The sequence below is a fragment of the Odontomachus brunneus genome, unplaced genomic scaffold, assembly GCF_010583005.1.
Source record: "Odontomachus brunneus isolate Ranch 3 - 2012 unplaced genomic scaffold, Obru_v1 Obru_scaffold_042, whole genome shotgun sequence".
Classification (NCBI taxonomy): domain Eukaryota; kingdom Metazoa; phylum Arthropoda; class Insecta; order Hymenoptera; family Formicidae; genus Odontomachus; species Odontomachus brunneus.
In genome coordinates this window covers 1649850-1670159 of record NW_022639492.1, presented here as the reverse complement: position 1 = coordinate 1670159, position 20310 = coordinate 1649850, and the positions used below count along the sequence as shown (strand labels likewise).

The following is a 20310-nucleotide window of genomic DNA, read 5'->3' as shown; positions in this document are numbered from 1 at the left end:
ATATATATATATATATATATATATATATTTATTTATATATACATATACATATATATATATATATATATATACATATATATATATATATTTATTTATTTATATATTTATAATTTTTTATATACTTTGTGCACATACCACACGCACGCACGCCCGCACGTGTGTCACCTGCGCACAGTGATATCGCGGGATATGTTGAAATATGAATACATACACACAGTGTACACGATGAAAGTCGTTTCATGTAACGCGAAACGAAACGACGACCTTCATACGGATACTTCTCGCGCTCGCACAATTCGCGAGCAAATTAATCGAACAATTTCCGTGTCTATGTGCCAAAAATCTCTTTCAATTCCATCAATAAATCAGGAACCAAAGTAATTTACTCTAAAATAAATAAAAAAAAAGAAATCCAATTTTCTTAATTTTACAAGAGATGAATATGCTTGCGTACGTTTCTCTGACTCTTGCAAAGTTGCAAAATTTTACAAAAATGACCAAACAATCGCAAGTTCTTTTTTTGGTTAATTAGAAAATTAGTCTCTCGGACAGAGACCGATTAAAACGTTGCAGACGAGCGATTCGATTCGCTGCGATGCGGCCAGACGAGACGCTGGCGGAAAGTGACTTGCGTTTACAACCGGAGAGAATGTGTGCGCGCGTGCGTGTGCGCTAAGGTGCGAGTAATTAAAGTTAATTCCTCAAAGTTATATATAAAAGCGAAGAGAAGTATTTGCTGCTTTCCTAATTCTCATCACCTGCTGCTGCTCTCCTTTCCTTCCTCTCATTCCCTTCTTTCCTTTTTCTTCTTTTACTCTTTTAAACTTTACGCTAGCTACGTTTTGTGCACGTGAGTCGTCGCTTGTTAGAGAAAATCTCGCAGAAATCTTGGCTCCGAAAGTATGTGGACATTTACTACCTCCCCGACGACAATCGACGGTGATAGTGTGCACTCTACACGCATGTGCATCGCGTCATCATTACGAACGATGGTATACGCTCCCTTCTGCTCCATCGCGAATGTGTGTGTATATGTGTGTGTATATATATATATATATATATATATATATATATATATATATATATATATATATATAACACCGGAAGATACAGAATACGACACCCACAACAGCTTCCTCGGCGCTCAGAACTCGACTGATGATCTTCCAGAAGAAACGAAAGCGGCGCAACAAACGCAACATATAAAACGATCCTTGCGGAGACTTTCACCGAGAATTCTGTCTAAATTAATCTACGATTAGTTAATTAAGCAAACAATGTTGCTAACAATGTAAAATCAGAAAAATCAAATGATTTGTTATCAAGGCTCCTGGTCCCATTACTGCAGAATTCTGAATTAATGACATCAGGAGCGTGGAAATGCAGAAATTTTTGCTTGTCATTTTCAAATAAAACGATATTCGTATGAAAAAAAACACTTCGGCCAAAATGCTCCGAAAGCTATCTTTTTCTCCTGACAGCGAATAAACAGCCTTAACATTAGCGCGGCAAAATCATGAGGGAAGGTTGGTTAAAGAGGAAGATTTTTGCGTGTCATGTTAATTTTAAGGCTATTTATTGACTATCGAGGGAAAAGGATAGTTTTCGGAATATTTTACAAGTGCTCAATCGATCTGAAGCGATCTCTTTCGTACAGATATCCTTTTGTTTGAAAATGGCACGCAAGAATTTTTGCCACGCTTTCTCTCTTTTGACGTTATCGACCCAGGGTTCCGCGGCAGTGAGACCAAGAGTCGCGAAAAGAAGTAAACAACTCTCTTAGTCTCTCATTACAACCTATTTAAGATTGCTACTGACAATTTTGTCGGTTAATTATCGAGTAGTACAACCGGAGTGAGAGTCACCCTTGAGATTGCGCGTTTTCACCCCGGAGAGAAGACGAGACGCTGCGAGACGGAAGCGCGAAAAAACAAGACAACGTGTCGTACACGCACCACAAGTCCGCGTAACGTTCCCTTCGCCTTCCTTCTTAGACGACCACCGCTCGATGCCGAGCGGTACGAATGCACGATCGAGCAGCGAGAACGATAAATGAAGTTACGTTATAGATAGGCAAACGTATTACAATGTATCTTTATTACCTAAAATATGCAACTTCGAAAGTATATTCGAAAGACTTAGCAGACAAGTATGGGGCAAAACGACACATTCGGGAGCTAACGCGACTGGAAGGGCGCGAACGAAGGTCAGAGGGCGCAAGAACGCACGAACGCAGACGATGTTGTTGCTCTCGAGCAAGCGCGTCTTGATGTCGTCGCTAAATCATACGTCGTCGATCGAGTCGATGAATTCAACTGGTCCGATACAAGAATGTGAACCGGGACAGAGGGGGCGGGGATAAAAGGGCAAGAGGACAGGAGATCGATTTGCCGCCGGTCGCGTAACTCTAACGAATCGAAGTGTAACAATAACGAGTCACTTTTCTCTTCCGAAAATCAGCTTTGACTGATATACACACACACACTTACATATATGCACACATACACACATACACACACACACACACACACACACACACACCATAGGTCGTAGATTGAGAACTAACAAACACGTCCTGACGAAATACTCGCGATAACAACCAACAACATGCGCGCAACGAAAAAACAAAATGACTTATTAAAACCCACTTGGCCAAATCATTGCTGTATTCGCACATATTCATTATCATAGCTCTATCTATAGTACATAAAACAATAACACTAAAAATCATTTAATTCGAGTAATTCTATCTTTAATTAATATGATTTCCTTTTCTTCTCTTCTTCTCCATCTTCTTTGTATATATAGTAAATTATTGTATTTAAACGCACGCTTACGCCTAGCTGCATACGATTTTCTGTTTTTTTTTCTCCTTTAATAATATATAATATAATAATATACTATGTCGCATATAAAAAACAATTACTTAGTATAGAGTACAAGATCGTTCCTTAGTTAAGTTTTTGTTTCTTGTTTTTTTTTTTGTTTTGTTTCTCGCAACTATTTATATAAACGTAAGATCTCGTCCATCTCTAAAATGAACATGCGTCCGCCGCTCCCAGAACAATCACGAAAAATCGGGAATACAAAGAATCGAGAATGATCATAGAAACGATGTCGGAGCAAGAGGAAAAGAAACGAGATAATTCTATCGTTTGCGTTGCGCGTGAAGAATTTGGTACCGGCTCCGTCGAGTCAAGTCATATGAATTTTACACGGAAGAGATTAGTCTCGACTCGTGCGATCGATTTCTCCGAAGCGAACGAAACACATTATTATTATTATTATTATTATTATTATTACTGATATATACACGTCATTTGTCACCCCCTCCATGGCGATGGACCATCAGTAAATTTGGCTACACCTGAAACCGGTGTGTGTTCGATCAATTCTTCGTCTTTCTTCACATAGTATCACCCTGACACAATTCGCATTTTAAATGCAACTAAATTTGATTTTACGCGTTACCCTCGTGCGTTATACTTAGAATATACGAGAATGCCATCGATGTGATCATAAGAATGACATTCTCTATCTCTCTTTCTTTCTTTCTCTCTCTCTCTTTCTTTTTCTCCTACGTACGGCAAAGTGTCGTTGACTCGAATTGACTTTGACTACACATACAAAGGATTTATCACCGACAACGGTACTTTCGCGTTTCGAAATCTCGTGTCGTGTATTGCACAGTCGCAGCTTACCAATTTCATCAACGTGAATGATAATTCACAGATGTCGGCGGATGAACTATACGACGCGAATTTCTGGATAACGCACTGTTAATCGCGGATTAACGTTCTCTGAGAGGTTTGCAAAACGAAGGTAAGCTGACGTCTATATAAAAGAAAAGAAGGTAAAAAGGGGAGAAAAATAAAGGGATTTTTCAGAAAGTAATATAAAGTCACAACATGTCAAAAAAACGTATTTGTGGCCGGCCGTGGTCGCGCGACGACCGATCGCCGGGAACGGAGGATCAGCATCGACTGCCGTTTTTCTCTCGCTCTTGGTCGGCGTAATCCAAAGTGACCTTCCTTCCGATTTAAGCTAAAAATTCATGAGGTGTCATTTTGGTTGGCAGGTCTGAGCGTTCACCTTGTGTCGTGTCTGTGGTGTGAGATCGAGCCAAGGCACCGATGAATCCGGCTGCTCTAGCTGAAGAGGCACGCGACATCGCGATGTTGCTGCGTTAACAGAATAATCTGCTCCACGTTCCGCCTCCGCATCCTACAAAATTCATTCATTCAGTTCTCTTACGCCACACACGCGTCCACATGCGGATCTAATGAGATGCAAAGAGACACAAGAGAGAAAAAGAGACAGACAGATAAAGAGAGAGAGAGGCACGGTTTGCGAACGCAGCACGGTAAAACGACCGAATCGCGACGCTCGGACCGAAGCAGCGACCTTTAAGGTGATGCGCGCTGATGCACTTCCTACCTTACTCTTTCTTTGTATGGAGTTTCCATACCTAGATAAAAAGGAAAAAATATGTCCGCGTTATTTATCTAGAGAAACTGTGTGTGTTCACTTCTTAAACAGTTTATTCTTAAGAATCATTTCGAAAAATGTCGGCCACGCGCCGACACATTCGCGTAAGTGTTCGTTCAGAATTTTACGCGTGACTCATTACATACAGAATTATAAAATGCGCGTCGCTTTTATCTGCTTCGAAGTTTGACATCGAGTATTTTCATTATCAAGCGTTTCCGTACGCGACATCCTCAATGGAGATCAAATCCGTGAATGCGTATTTCCGAATGTATCCCGACTCCGCGATTCTTGCTTGCGAGTACAGAATAGAAACAACTCACCAAACTCGCGCTGGTAGAAGAGGCGGACGTGGTAGCAGAGGTAGGCACCGTCAATATTGGATAATATTATCTACTACCGCGAATCCGCATGCTCCCAGCCCAGCACTCGACATCAACCGAACAAGTTCCCTAGCATGAGACGCAGCAACTTCCAATGGTGGTCGACGTGGAAGATTGCTAGACTCTGTTGATTGCAACAATCATGGTTAGAACAATAATTTGGATCCTTGAATATAATAATTAATTTGAATTCTTTATAAGACCAAGTTATGATAGTGCCAAGCTTACAAAGTGTACAAGTGAGAATGCAAAGTGTGCGAAGCTAGAAGGGAAAGAGAATTTTGTAATAAAATTACTATAAATTACTGAACAAATATTATAGAACTTTATAACTGAGAGGAACATCGACATTCTATTTTAATTTATTATTCTATCGTTTCATATATGATATTTATATTTTAGGGACTAAAATACACTAAAGTACTAAATTAAACTAGGAACTAAAGTACACTATATATTATAAGTTCATCTATTTCCGCACTAATAGAAAATGTGGTAAAATTGAAAAAAAAATTATATGAAAAAAGAAACTCTAATATTCTCTCCGTGTATTAACGATAAATGCTCGGAGAGGGCATCTTCCTTCGAAAAACGAAGGGCACTAGGATCGAAAAAGTGTGCGTGCTTCTTCCTACTTCAATGTCAATATTAAATTCTCACCAAGTATAGCAGAGTTCAGCCTTGCACAGACCGTTTCCCTCTGTTGCGGATCTAACTGCCAGCCGACCGGCGAATTCCATGGATTGGCGTACGCTAAGAGACTGAAAGCGTCCTGCAGCATCTTTTTATTGCTCTCGTTTTTCCCATGCTGCTGCCTCAGGTGTATTGATTGCGAGTACAATTGTCTACCAAACTCCAACATCTTCTCAATTGCCTGCTTATTACCGCCGCATAATTGCTTTTTGTTACTTTTATTTGTCGTATTGTCGGCGCTGATACTGCAGTCGCCGTTTTGCTGCTGCTGTTGTTGCTGCTGCTGCTGTTGTTGTTGCTGCTGCTGTTGCTGTTGCTGGCTTTGATTGGCACTATCGATTTCTTCTGCAAGCAACAATAATTGCCTGTCTTCAGAACTACGGATCACTAGCTAAAAAGTGGCGAATCACTACATAAAGCAGTTAAATTAATTCACATGCATTCAAGAGTATATAATTATTTTTCAAAGAATGATCGAGAGATCTTCACCTCGCGATCTTCATTTATTTATTATCTGCGTTTTGAAGTATCCAACTTTTAAACACATATCTGCAATGATTTACTACAAATCTACTACATTCGTCCTTTGTAATAATCTTTATGTTTACGTAAATTGTTAGAGAAGCGATAGTAATTGTATCGAAATATCTCACCCATATCTACATCCTCTCCGTTTTGACACTTGTACCCATTCGAGTTCGCATTACTATTCTGATATCCGTTTTTGACACCATTCACGACGTTAACGCCGCTTTCCTCCATGTCAACGTCATCCTCTATTTGGCCGTTGACAAACTGCTGGCCGCTGTTGCCGTTCATCGTGTTACTGATATTCATCTCTTCTACGTTACTGTTCACCGAGGATTTCGCGTACGCTTTGGTCGACTGTATCACGCTCGTTTGATTAACACCGTTGCCGCTCTGACAGACTTCTGAGTCACTGCCGTTCACCATTTCAACAAACTGACGGCATTTCAGCGCGAACAATAGATTAGGATCCCTATCGAGGAGTCCAGGGTATAATCGACTAGTTAACTCTATCGCTTCACCCATCCGTCCGGCTAGGACCAGTTTCAAAATCCCTGCAAATCATCGTCAAATCACGATGTGAGAATTGGATAAGGGCAAAACAAGCATGGGCGGAGAACAAAGATTGGTTGAATTAACATGATGATGATATTGCCAAACGCGTTTTGCTTGAAGGAAACGAAACTTCTGGTTTTTACGAGCCAAATTCTGTTCTTAAGAAGCAGAAATTCTATTTCCTTCAGTCTAAACACATTTAGTTGTGTTACGTTGAATCAACCAATATATTTTTCTCCGTATATAAGTTCACTAATCAGCGCCGGGTTCGATCAATTTTGATACTTTCGCATAATATAGTTTCGTGTGATACTATAAACTTTTATTTCAGATTCTTATGAAATAAAAGTAGTGTAACTCTAACGATTTTCCAACACTCCAATTATCCTTTCGGCGCTATTAGCGAGCGAACAAATCACGACAAAGCTTACTCTGTCGATTTTTGATCGAGTTGTAGTCCTCCTCAAACACTTGGTCTGTGCTGTTGGCGAACGCTTCAGCAGTGGCGCAATATCCATGGTGGACGAGATACGTGGACACCATTCTATCGAATTGGTGCAGAATCCGTTACTTTCGAGACATCAATGACGGACACACATTTCAGGTGAATACTTTCAACGTGAATTTCTTTCACTCGTACATGAGCGTTTAACCCTTTCAATCTCGTTGAATTATGTATATTCCACAATGAGTTCAAAATTTCATTTTGTGTTAACGTTACTTACTTTCTTACGCATAGCAACATGTTTCTTACACATACATGTTTAGAATTCTTCAGAAAAGAAGTGCGACCGAAAGGGTTAAGAGGGTGTCTCGTGACAAACGATAACGATAAATAAAGGAGAAGAAAGAGTGATTACGAGAGAGTGGGAGAGAGCTCAGCTCGTGAGTAGCACGTCAGAAAGAGTCACGCACCCGTTTCACTTTCTGACAGAGGAACTATACGGACGATGAAATCGAGTTACAAGACAACTGATAGCGAGTTTCATAGATCACGAAAGCACAAAACCAAGTGCGAAGCGTCATGAAAAGAAGCGGCCTCATGAGATATTAACGATAGCTTTGGGAGTGAGAAGCACCGAAGAAACATGCACGCTTCGTGTTGGCCGCGACATTAAATCGTGAATTGATGTAATTACAACATATTGACATCATTTTTCATATTTTCTAGTTGGTTACGCACGATAAGTATCACGAGTGTTGCAATTTCGAGAATAAAAAATCAGAAATGAACTATGCACACGTGGTCTACTTTTATTTCACAATAAAATTGGAAGTTTTAAACAAATAAAACAAAGTCAATGTAGATTATTTACAGATCAATATAAGTTTTGACTGTTGCGAATAATGCTTGAACAAATGAAAAAAAATAATTCAATTTATAAGAAAATTTAAATATTCTCCGTAAACTCGGATGTAAAATTTAATAGTCTTTCGCTTGTAATATATCAGATCTCGCTCTTCCGTACGATGCTGTCTTCGACGATTCATGAAGTCTCTTTTTACGTTATTTCATGCTTGACTATGCACGTGGCTGCACTTTCATGCGATCTGTTAGACCCGCAACCTATCGTATCGCTACTCGATCTCACCATTCGCACACGACTTCCGTCCGCATGAATACGTACTTGTGAAGAACTTCTTGCCATTGGCCCTGACCATGATCCGGTGTGGGGTAGTTTATGATCTGTAATCTTGTTCGGACACGCAATTCGTTGATCATATCTCCAATATCGAAAACAAATGGTGCTTGTCCAAAATTGGCATCTACGACTTCACCCGGAGTCTGCAGACCGACCGTCGGGTAGAGATTAGGCTGCGAAAGCAGAGTCGAGTGAAACTTTAGTACATGCCATAGAAGAATTCGGTTCGCGTAAGATTGTACGATAATCATCATAAAACTTGCGATATCTCAAAAGTATCAGAAATAAATTATACATATTGGTTGGGGTATATACACTCATCTCAAAATGAAATTAGAGCTTGTGCAGATGTACAAAAATCTAAACATTCTCGGAGCTCAAGTGTAAGATTTAATAATCCACTAGCGACTTGAAAATATTACTCGTTTGCTATAGTCAAGTCTAGATTAGCCGTCAAGTACGAGACTGTATCGTGGTTAGCGTGCGAAAAGAATTCGTAGGCGTACATTTCGAAATGACTCCTCGAAGAGTCCCTAAAACGGGCATCGGTGCTTTCTCTATTCCGAAATACAGAAATAACAAATCAATTTTCTTTTCCTCGCACAAGAACGCACGAGAAGGGTGACATTAGGTATCGCACGTTCTGCCCGCATGTGGCCTTCGGCCTTATCGATGCGGTGAGTGGCTTACAGGAAGGTCTGTGAAGGCGACACCCAAGTGATGTCCATTCTTCGTGTAGAATGCGGTGTTGTCAACCAGATTGACGCCGCAGCCAATCACGTCACCGGTAGTGAAGGTCGGCCCGTAAGGCTGACCTGTACCGGACGAGCAAAAGCTGTGGCCGTCATCGCCGTGGTAACCATATGAATGTTTGTCCCAACCCGGCAACCTGTTCACGTTGACACCATGTGCTGAGAGACCGATGCCCATGTAGCCATCGCGTCCTTTGCTTACGATTTTCACTTCGAAATAATACAAGCCACAGGCTGCTGGTATGGAGTGCGTTGTGCGAACACTGGCAGCGTCTTTGTGAGTTTTACCGTAACCTGAGAACAGAGAAGGCGGCTCGTTCATTATGGCCTCGTTCATTATGGGTTCGCTCATTATGGACTCGCTCATCGTGGAGTTCTTCTCTGCGAAGATCCCCTCTCCCTCCCTTCCCCGTATATAGGCTCATAATCGGCGCGATACTGTTCCGCATGTATATCAGTCAGTACGAAAGTTTCAGTCACGAGTAGAAACGCGTTAAAAATAGAGATGCACTCGCGTGGGATGTATCTGTGCCTTGAGATTAAAAACAAGGTCATCGTGCGACTCGGAGATGCAAGGACAAATGCCATGCGTGCAAGAGCACGCCTTGCCTTCTGCGTCCACATCTGCTCTTTCATTACCGGAATCGCGCGCGCGTTTATCAAAGCTACAAGTATAAAGAATGTATGCATAGAGAATGTTGAAAGGAGAAAGTTTAACGGAGGAGAGTTACACGGTGGAATTATCTTGCTCCTCTACCTTTCGTAATGCAGAGTAAACGCAGAGTATGCAGAGTAGTCGTCTTGGCTTCGGTCTAGACTTGATCGAGAAGATTCGCCGTTAATGGAGCCTCGTTTTTTTAAAAAAAAAAAGCAATCATTTTGTTTTGCATATCCTCTCTCAAGTTTACATCTGATGGTAAAGATAAGAAACTCCGTACTTTAATGATGTCGTAATTCGCGAGATAAATAGATGCGTTTATTATTGTTTCAGGGCTTAACTCTTTGAGAACGTCTGCAAGAAGTGAGTAAATACGGTTACAAGAAGTAATAAAAATGTAATTTAACCAGAGAGAGAGAGAGAAAGAATTTTATATATAATTTTATTTCGACATTATACTTGATTACATTCTAATACTTTTTGTTTATAATTCATTGCACTTCTGCTCTCTAAAATTCTCAGGGTGAATTTTACTCGAAAAATAGATTAATTGTCGAGTCGCTCGGATTGGAGCGACTTTCCATTCATATAAAGTGATTTCTTCATTCTTAGTCGTCGAGTAAATATTTTGACTCGAAATTGAAGAGCGAATCGACCGAAACATTCATTCGCATGGAGTCAGAATTTATTTTAAGTTTGAGTGAAACGTTCACCCTTACGATTTTGAGTGGCAGTCGCTATCGCTTTGAGAGAAAGTACCGCCACTTTTCACTCGTTTTCAGAGAGTACACACGTGCAGAATTTCCCACTGGCACGCGTTTTACTTATTTATTTTTTTTCCTTTTTTTCTTATTGACCGAGCACCCTCGGTCTCCCTATGTTCAATTCGAGTGGATCTCACGCATCCGTGTGATGCTTTTTACCCCGGCTAAAACGCGATAGCTGAAGAGCGAGTTTGGCGAGGCTGGTTGGCGGCTCTCCGTATCCGAGATAGCGGTAAGCTAAGAACTGTGGTCACCTCCTTCGAGAGATATGCTTACGTGCCTTAGACGATGCGAAATATCGATTCCCTCATTCGCGAGTGTTGCTACCGCACACGTTATAACCGCGCGAAGGAGCACGATCTAAAGCCATCGAAGTCATTACGAATGAAGTGGCCGGCTGCATTCGCGCGTGCGGGTCGCCCGCACCGGAGCAACGGCGAGCCGATGTATTTTCGGTGCGTATTACTTACTCCGTGTGTGTGCGGCGATGATATCCACACGCGATGTGCGATAAACAATGCGCGCGCTTTAGGAAGAGCGACTTTCGCAAGCGAGCGAACGAACGCGAACGTGGAAATGTTAACGCGAGCAATCGCTTATGTAACGAAATATCGCACGGCTCAAATGCGAGCTGAAAGACAACGGCCACGTGTATTTTCCTCGTCGCGAAATTCCACCGCGAAAACTTCGCGCTTGAATCTTGAAGCCTCGCCGACCGTTCAGTTCCCCATGAACGACGAGCGTTTCGATAATTAACGGTATCTCTGCAGGGAAGGGATATATTATAATCTCTTTTCTTTCATATCAATTTTTTCCAACTTTACCATGTTTCTAGTGATCCAGGAATAGACCGTCGGTAGAGTCCGTCCTGCTACACTGAGAGAAAAAAAATGATTGCTCTAAGCGAAATTGTAGTTATTTTTCGCCCCGACCATATTTCTTGGTTGCTCTAACGCGAAAATCGCAGTAACGTACATATAAGGTTATCATCATTAACATTACAGTAAAATTTCATAAAAAAGTGTTTTTCTGGAATCATCTTTCTCTGTGTGATTGCAGTTACAGATACTAAATATTCTTTCGTCAGTTACAGATACAAAACGTTCTTTGAGCAGTAAAGTCCTCTACAGACATAGCAGACCTCGCTGGAAACACAGCGAGTGTCTTAATAGCACATTTCAGTTCCTAAAATAAAGAGAAGTAGCACATATGAAACGAAAGGTCGGTGAATTACTGCGGAATGTCGATCTATGCCTCGGCTACAAAGTTCCACGTAATAATTTTTACTATAAAATTCTTCCCGCGTGCTGCTGCTCTCCGAGTGAAGAATGCTTGCGCGCGTACCAAGAGAATCAATTCCGCCACAGTTAAAACTGTGTGTAATGTGCACACCACGAAATCAAAGTACAAATTGTTGCGCGGACAGGCGCGATTCAGCGGGGCGGATGTAAGTAGGGCATTGGGTCACCACGCGCCACATCAATGCAATATTACAAGCTTATCCGCGATCTGTGATCTATGAGTTTCTACGTTACGCGCATGTCTCTCGTCCTTACAACCTAATGCATAACGTATCCGCTCTACCGAGCGTCGTTTATGCAGCTTTTATAGCTAACGGTTTTATTGGGTCGTTACAGAATTATATTCCTGTTTGTAGAAATAACGTTATACGTGAATCCTCTCCAGCGGAACTCACACACAAACGCACGTACACACACAATATTAACCATGACGCAACACGCACGGCGCGAGATATCACTTTATTGCATCAGGATACGTACATTTGTGTGTGTGTGTGTGTGTAATGTAATAAAAGGCTTTTTTACATCCGGTTCACTATCTCTAGGTGTTTTAAATTACAGTAAATTACGATAACGATGCGTCACGATAGTGGATAATAAATCTACATGAAGATGAAGTATTTAATATCAAACGAATCACTTTTCAACTTCTGACTGTTCTCTAAATTTCGACATTTCTTGGGATGAAATTTCGCTCGAAAGACAGATTGACAATCGGATCACTTGAATATCACAGTGAATTTTTTTTATTCATATAGAGTGATTATTTCCACTGGAAATTCAAGAATAAATCTGATATGTTTCGTCGTTGCAAGAACAAATCCACTCTAATCGATTGAAACTTCGCTCGTGCACACAAAGTAGTATGTATTACATTCAAGGAAATGTTACCGTGCTTCATGTATTTCATAAGTTTATATACCCACAAATATATTGTAAATTCATTATAAACATCAGATTTAGTTAAAATACCTTCTGAATTCTAGTAAGTTTGGTATTTCAATTAAGAATATTAAATTGAAACAAAAATTCTTTTTTGTTCTTTGCTTACCACATAGAAGTCGAAGCAACATTCTCTTCGATCAAGTCTTATAATATTCTTGTAAAGTAAATAATATTCTTTTTTTTTAATACATGATGAGTTTTCTTAAAATTTGTGATAACTATACTGAGAAAAGGTACTTGAAAATTTATTTGTGAGTTACGAAAAAATAAACTCTATATATCCCACAAACAAATTTTCAAATACTTTTTTCTTAATGTATATTTTAAGATTATTATGAAGAAAATATTTTTTGCTGAAGACAATCATTAAACCATTACTTAAAAGAAGCGAAGCGAAGTGTTGAGCGATCACCTTTCTTAGTAGAATAATGTTTTACAATGTATACGAAATCTAAAGCCCAATCTTGAATAAAATATTCACTTTTCCGATTCCGAGTGGCATTATTTTCACTGAATTAATTCAGACAAATGTTCATTCGTTTTAAGTGATATTTCACTCCAAACAATTTAAGGAGTACGTTTGCAGATAGACGGAAAATCTCTTGAACCCCAACTTGAATTAATTCTCAAAGAAACTGCGGAAGCACGATTAGTATCAAAGTATCCGGTCGCTCGAGAATCACCACGGATTTCGTTTATAGGAATAAGCGTGAATTCCAGGGGAAGAATCGCGAGGTTCCGCGTCACGAAAGGATGCGATGAAATCCGCGACGTCCGGTCGGTTACGACGCGATCCGAGCGGCGTATAAAGCGTGCAAGTACAAAGGAAACAAGAACAGTTAAGGGTTAACGGTAGATGCGAACTATCGCGGGCGGCCTTCCGTTTTCGCAGGCACTCCTAGCTGCCTGCTCCAGGAGGCCACGTGCGCTCGTTGGCCGCGCCGAGAGCGAAGTCGTAAACAGACGCGCGGGCGGATTCGCCAAGAGAAGAGCGCAGAGATCACGAACGTCGTGCAGAATTTTCTAGTAGAAATCACTACAGAATTTAGTACCCGAGGATGTCATATTGACAACCAGCCGCCTTACTGCTCCTCTGTCTCATTTGCACGATCCATACATTAAGGACTGAAGTCTAAAATACTTACAAGTATTTCTTTTAATAGTAATGGTCTTTTAATAGTAATAGTCTTTTAAAGTAATGGTTTAATGGTTGTCTTCAGCAAAAAATATTTTCTTTATAATAATCTTAAAGTATACACTAGGAAAAAAGTATTTGAAAATTTATTTGTGGGATATAGAGTTTATTTTTGCGAAACTTACAAATAAATATTCAAGTATCTTTTCTCAGTCATCTTCAAATTTTAAAATACTTCCAAAGAAAAGATGAACGATTGCTGAAGACAACCATTAAACCATTACTTAAAAGAAGCGAAGTGAACTGAGCGATCACCTTTCTTAGTAGTAGAATAATATTTTACAATGTATGCGAAATCTAAAGTCCAGTCCAATCTTGAATAAAACATTCACTTTTTCTGTTCTGTTTCCTGTTCTGATCAAATCAAAAGTGAACTAACCAATAAAAACTTTACACGGTTATCATAGCCAATGAAATAAAAAACTTCGATTATCCTGATTATTTAGGATAATATAATTTTAATAGTAATATAGTTCAAGACACACACAGGATTATATTATCATCAAAATTAGATATTTTAAGGATATATAATTGTATTATTTTTTATGATATATATCCTTTCTTCAACATACAAAGTATACATCGGAAGAAAAGATATCTGAAAAGTAAAAAATATTTATTCGATGGATACTAATAATATGTTTACTTAAATCTAAATTTTTTTATTTAAATAAAATAAACAATTGCTTTCGTGAAAAAGCTAGAGTTTCAAGAAAACGTACATAGAAAACGTTTTTTCTTTTATTTGAACAATATTTTATATTATTATAAGTAGGGGAGAGTTGTCGAAATCATACCTTAAACTTGTATTTTATCAATCGCACCTAGTTTTCTTAAATCTTTGTAGTACGCATAAAATAAGATATATAATATATTATATAATATAATTATATACAATCTGAATATTTCTTGTTTAAATCTCTCATTGCTCATTTTGTTCTCATTTTTATTGTCAGATATTGTTCATATTCAATAATAATAAAAAAACTGATGAGATACGATTTTATTTTTACGAGAGAGTGGCACGTATTTTTACAACACTCCCCTAAATATGTCTTATTAATATCCACCGAATAAATATTTTTTACATCTTAGGTATTTTGTTTCTCAGTATATGTAATCTTATAAGATTACATATCCTTTTTTGTGGACTCTTTCCAAGAATTTTTTAAAAGTTTCTTGTGTTTTCCTCAGCAAGAATTCTACTGACTGTCTATTCTCGCGCTACTAGAAAATTGCGGCAAAATCGACAGGAATTATATACGAAAACATAACATTCTTTCCGTATGCGCTTTCGGTTGATCGCGCGCCGTTTAATATAGTTCACCTCGCCGTATTTGCCCGGCGAAATCGTTATCGTGGATTAACGCAAACAGCGGAGGATCTGGATCTCTTCGTCGTCTTGGAGTCTCTTCGAGGTGTTCGCGAGGCAATCGCAGCTCTTCACGCGTTTTGCAATTAGCAAGAGCAATTAGCATTTCCCCAAAGCATCGCGCGCGCGTTTCATTACTATCGGTACAGAGTCGTCTTACTTCTTCTTTTATCTTCAGATAGATATGCAGGATGCTCGACTTACGGCGGCCACAAATTTCTCTTCACGAAAATAATATCACAAGTGCGCGATAATTCGTTAGCCGCAACAAAAGGCTTCATCGACTAGGAAGCATGAGGAGACAGCGAATGCATAATTAATAGATTAAACGTCGAGTTGCGTCAGAAATAACTTCCGTTTTTTTCTTTCCCTCGAAATCGAGCTAATACTTTATCGGCTTACTCCGGATGAATGTTCGTAAGAGCAAACTAAGAAAAGATAAGAGTAAAAAAAGAAGAGAAAATAACTGCTATTTTTCCGTCGTAACTTGAAATTGGTTCCAATGTGATAAAAGGATTACAAATCTCTTTCTCTCTAAATGTAATAAAAATTTTAATATAATAAAAATCTTTCTCTAAAATAATAAATCTATCTCTCTATTCCCCTTTCTCTCTTTCTCTTTTAGATTTCTCAATTAATTCCAATCTGGAAAATGTGAAATCTGTCTGAATGTCACGGAATGTCAATTTGGAAAGCGACTGCCAAAATATTTATGTCGCGGGCTGTAATTGGCATGGTACGACAAGTCTCCAGCGACGAGTCTACGGCGTGTCTACGTCTTCATAGAACACAGCTGGGACAACGATCGAAGTTAAATTAAAGGATCCGCGAGCAGCGGATATTATCGACGCGCAGAGCGTGACAGCGACGGTCGAGTGTGTGTGTGCGCGCGGCGCGCATTATGCTTCATCATGTCTGTATCGTGACATCTCATTTAACATTTTGCCCTCGTAACTAAACGCGATTTTAGAGCAGTCATCGCCATGAACGTGATGTCCTGTAAATTTGTCGTATTTATCGCGCAATCAACCCGTCGATTATTCATTCCGAACGAATAACGCACGCGCGCACATGAAGTGGCTTTTATTCTACACGCGTATATTTTGTAACACAGCCATAACAACATCGCGTACAGTTTCTGTAAAGAGATGCGACGAGCGATCCTGGCTTCCCGTTAAAACGTAATTTCCACTCTCATTAGAGGTGGAAAAATTAAAGGGAGAAAATTACGAGAAAGAAAATTATTTTTCTTTTTTCATTTCTCTTTGTTCCCACACTGAGAGAACAAATGTCGAAAGAATAGTAGCTATGTATGTTAAGTACGTGTTAACAATATGCTTACTTTTAAATCTAAATTATCTTATTAAAATGGAATAAACAATTGCTTAAACATAAAGAGCCAAGGTTTTTCCAAGGTCTCAAAAAAATGTAAATTTTTTTATCTGAAAGATATTTTGCGTTAGTATTACATACAGTAAATATATTGTTAATTATCCACCGAAAAAAATAAACATTTCTGTTATTTCTCAGAAATTTCTTGTTGTCTCAGTACGCGAATATTCATACAGAGGAGATTGAGAAGATACGACGACTTTTTCGACGTCGTGCAATCGCAATCGCTCGCCTAACGAGAGGAGAATTCCAACGTCCATTATCATATTCCATACTCCACGGTATTAGTTGCGCACGTCGTAATAGCACGCAGATGATGCAGATATTATAATTCGCTCATTAATGCGCACAAGATGTCTCGATGTTGCGGCTCAAGACGAATCTACTTGTCAGTAAAGGAAAAGGAGAAAAATCATAGGATATCACTGACGCTCTTATTAGCATCACTTTGTCCAAGAGCTAAAACTCTTGAAACAAAACGGCATTCGCTCGTTCCTCTTATTTCGCTCCGTTTTTGGCGTGTCTTCCCCTTCCTGCGCGATCGCGCATCGAAGAAAAATAATATTTTCGTTCGCCGTGCTGCTCGCATCGGCACGCTCGGCGAACGAAGTCCTTACCATGTATACGTGTTCACGCTTCGAATAATGTTTTATTTCTCTTAGTCCATACGCGTGTGTGCATACAGAAGGGAACAGATAATGCGCCAGGCGGTCGGTATCGCCATACGCGCGACGTCGCCGTCGACGAAAGCCGCCGTGCGCGTCTCACGCAAAAGCTCTCCAGCACACACCCTATATATTTCGAGCGAGAAAGATGCAAAGAGGAGGAAAGAAAGCGTCGGGAGTAAAGTCCCGATGATGCGTGCGCGACCCTATGGAGAATATCAGATAATATTTGAGCAGCGGCTCAAAACTTTTCCCTCGCGCAACGGAGAATCCACGGGACGCGAATGCGTGTTCTATTCCTCGCGCGAGATTTCGACTCCATCGACGCGGCGAGGTGATCCGACGACGTGAACGTCATCCGCCGCGACCCTCCGCGAAATTCAATGTTTCAGCCAAAAGGAACGCTGAATTTGGACGGGGACTACGCCGCGAGAGGAGAAGGCGGCAATCTCAGTTCAAATCGACCGAAACGTTCTCGAGCGAAGAGAGGAAAAAGTGGGAAAGGAGAGAGAAAGAGAGAGATAGAGAGGAATTCTTGTCTCATTTATGCAAGCAGCGCAAACTTGATTCGAGGAGTCTCCATTATTATCCCTCTCGACCTCTGTCCGCTGGGGAAAAAAGAACCGCTGCGAATTCACCCCGCGAGTCCCTCGCTGCGTCGCGACGCGGTGAAAGTGGGACACCCGGTACATATCGGCGGACCGCCACGAAATTCGACGGGACGCGGCGAGCATCCGCGAGCTGGGCGACCCGGACTCTTCGCCGTGACAACGGCCGACACGCGCGAGGTCTGATCCACGTATCGGCCCGTGTCCGAATCGCATAGCTGTCATTGACATTGTGCGTACCCGTGTGCGCATTTCGTCCATCTCTTTTTCTCTTTTTTGCTATCTCTCTCTCTCTCTCTCTCTCTCTCTCTCTCTCTCTCTCTCTCTCTCTCTCTCTCTCGCTCTGAGTTTCGCGTCACACATATAGACGCACAGACGCACTCTACCCCTCTCTTTCTCTCCCTCCCTCGCGTTTCTTCTCCGACACACGCGCCAGCAGAGAGATCGACGAGCACGACACGATATGACGACGACGACGACGACGACGATGATGACGATGACGGCCGCAACGATTTCGCGTCTCGAAAATTGTCGCGTCGTCTTCGCGAAAACGATTGACCTCGCGATCGAGGAAAAGAGACAGAGAGAGGAGAAAGAGAGGACGACACCAGATCCCGACGTCGTCTTCGTCGGCGATCGCGTCGACGAGGACGCGACGAGGCCCCCCCGCGGTACATAGGACTGATCAGCTGATTCCTTTGTTTAGGTCGCTGACACATGCGAAAAAGAGCCCTGCCATTTTCAATCGATACTACGTCCCTGCCCCGGGAGCAGCCCGATCGCGGCGCGGCCCCGGCCACGGGACAAGGAACGGGCCCGGACCCGATGACAGAATGAGACGAACGCGTAAAAGCATAACGGACGCGTCGCGCACGTTGGCGCACCTCGCGCGGAGGTCGCGCACGGTGCTCTCTCGCACGTACCTTTGTAATGAACGCGGAGATTGTTTTGCGACAGGCCTATGTAGTTGTACTTGTCCTTCGGGCTCCAAGAGCGCGGTAACGGCGTCTCCTCCTCGTTCACCATCGGATACAGCAACTTCAGCCGATCTATGGGCTGATTCTGCCCCGAATTCGTCCTCGCTGGCTCCATAACACTCCGTTCATCGCTGGTGGCGGCCATCATTGTCATCCACTGCCCCACTCTCTGCCTGCTCCTGGATCGCAATGACGTCGCGCACCTCTCATGCGCAACCTAACACTTGAATAGCCACGCCAGGACTGGGTGCAGCATAGATGAGTGTTCGCCTTTGCGCTCGATGCAGCATATTAAGTCCTCTTTGCATGTAGTGGTACTAATAGTGAGTTCGATCGATTGCACTAGTGCACACAGAGTGCCAACAAGGCTTGTTCATAGTTCATAGTTTATAGTTCATAGTTTTTTTATATTTAGTCGTCTTAAATACATCTTCAAATACTTCTTAGCCAGTGAAATGATTTGTACAACATCCGTACGGATTGTTTTGTTGACTAAAAAGTTTTTGAAAATGTGTTAAGTATAAAAGACAATTTTAAATATAAAAACAAACTTTGAGCACAAGCCTTAATATACATTCAGTGCGCACTAGTGCAAGTATCCGAATTCATTATAAAGCCAGTGGCACACAATGCTTTTTTTCGTACTGGATTGCTTGCTAGATGGAAATATTCTGTTTTAATTACTTTAAAAAATTGACTAATCGATCATTCTCCTCACATTTGATCATGATTAGTCAATTTCTTAAGGCTTAATGTATTCATAGTCAGGTCTTATATTTAAGGCCTCCTTAAGTTCATCTTCAGATGCTCTGCGGATCATTTTATTGGCTACAGAGCATCTGAAGATCTAAAGATGAACTTAAGGAAGCCTTAAATAAAGCTTGACTATGAATACATTAATCACTTATTAGTGTAATTCATGTGTTGTATAAGCATTGTCGAATGTATTGATTGGCTGTCGAATAGAAAATTTCCAAGATCCCTAAAATTTTCTCCCTAACGGCCCCTATAAATTCTTTATCCGACAACCAATCGACGCATGCGGCAAACTTGTCGTACGATACATGAGCTCTGTGCTGGAATTTTGTAACTCATTATTGGAGTTAACGACAGTTTCGTTATCGTTGCGCAGCTTTTCTACGGTATACAAAAACGATAACGAAACTGTCGTTAACTCCAATAACGAGTTATAGAATCTCAGTGCTGTAGCCCTATTCTGTAACTTGTTATTAGAGTTAACGACAGTTTCGTTATCGTTGCGCAGCTTTTGTATACCGTAGAAAAGCTGCGCAATGATAATGAAACTGTCGTTAACTCCAATAACGAGTTACAGAATCCCTAATATATTTTATTTTTAGTTTGGCTGTGTATAGATCAAAATCAATTTATTT

General features: G+C 40.8%; 1 protein-coding gene across 1 annotated transcript; it reads right to left on the bottom strand.

The window, feature by feature from the left end:
• Positions 1–2080: 2080 nt before the first annotated feature.
• Positions 2081–19165, bottom strand: LOC116844584 (ran-binding protein 9). Its single transcript, XM_032816333.1, has 8 exons — positions 18866–19165; positions 8981–9336; positions 8276–8463; positions 7079–7191; positions 6218–6646; positions 5532–5909; positions 4812–4995; positions 2081–4224 (listed from the first exon to the last, which is right to left on the bottom strand). Exons 1-7 carry the CDS (start codon positions 19071–19073, stop codon positions 4862–4864), a joined length of 1806 nt encoding a protein of 601 aa, XP_032672224.1. The 5' UTR covers positions 19074–19165; the 3' UTR covers positions 2081–4224; positions 4812–4861.
• Positions 19166–20310: the final 1145 nt, after the last annotated feature.

What these genes read in the sequence shown, in the direction of transcription:
- LOC116844584 (XM_032816333.1), bottom strand. Translation starts at nt 19,073, where the DNA reads ATGACAATGATGGCCGCCACCAGCGATGAACGGAGTGTTATGGAGCCA. An exon ending in CGGAGAGGATGTAGATATGG is followed by an intron (nt 5,910 to 6,217) that starts GTGAGATATTTC and finishes TGTTGCTTGCAG; the next exon opens with AAGAAATCGATAGTGCCAAT. An exon ending in GCTGAACTCTGCTATACTTG is followed by an intron (nt 4,996 to 5,531) that starts GTGAGAATTTAA and finishes TGCAATCAACAG; the next exon opens with AGTCTAGCAATCTTCCACGT.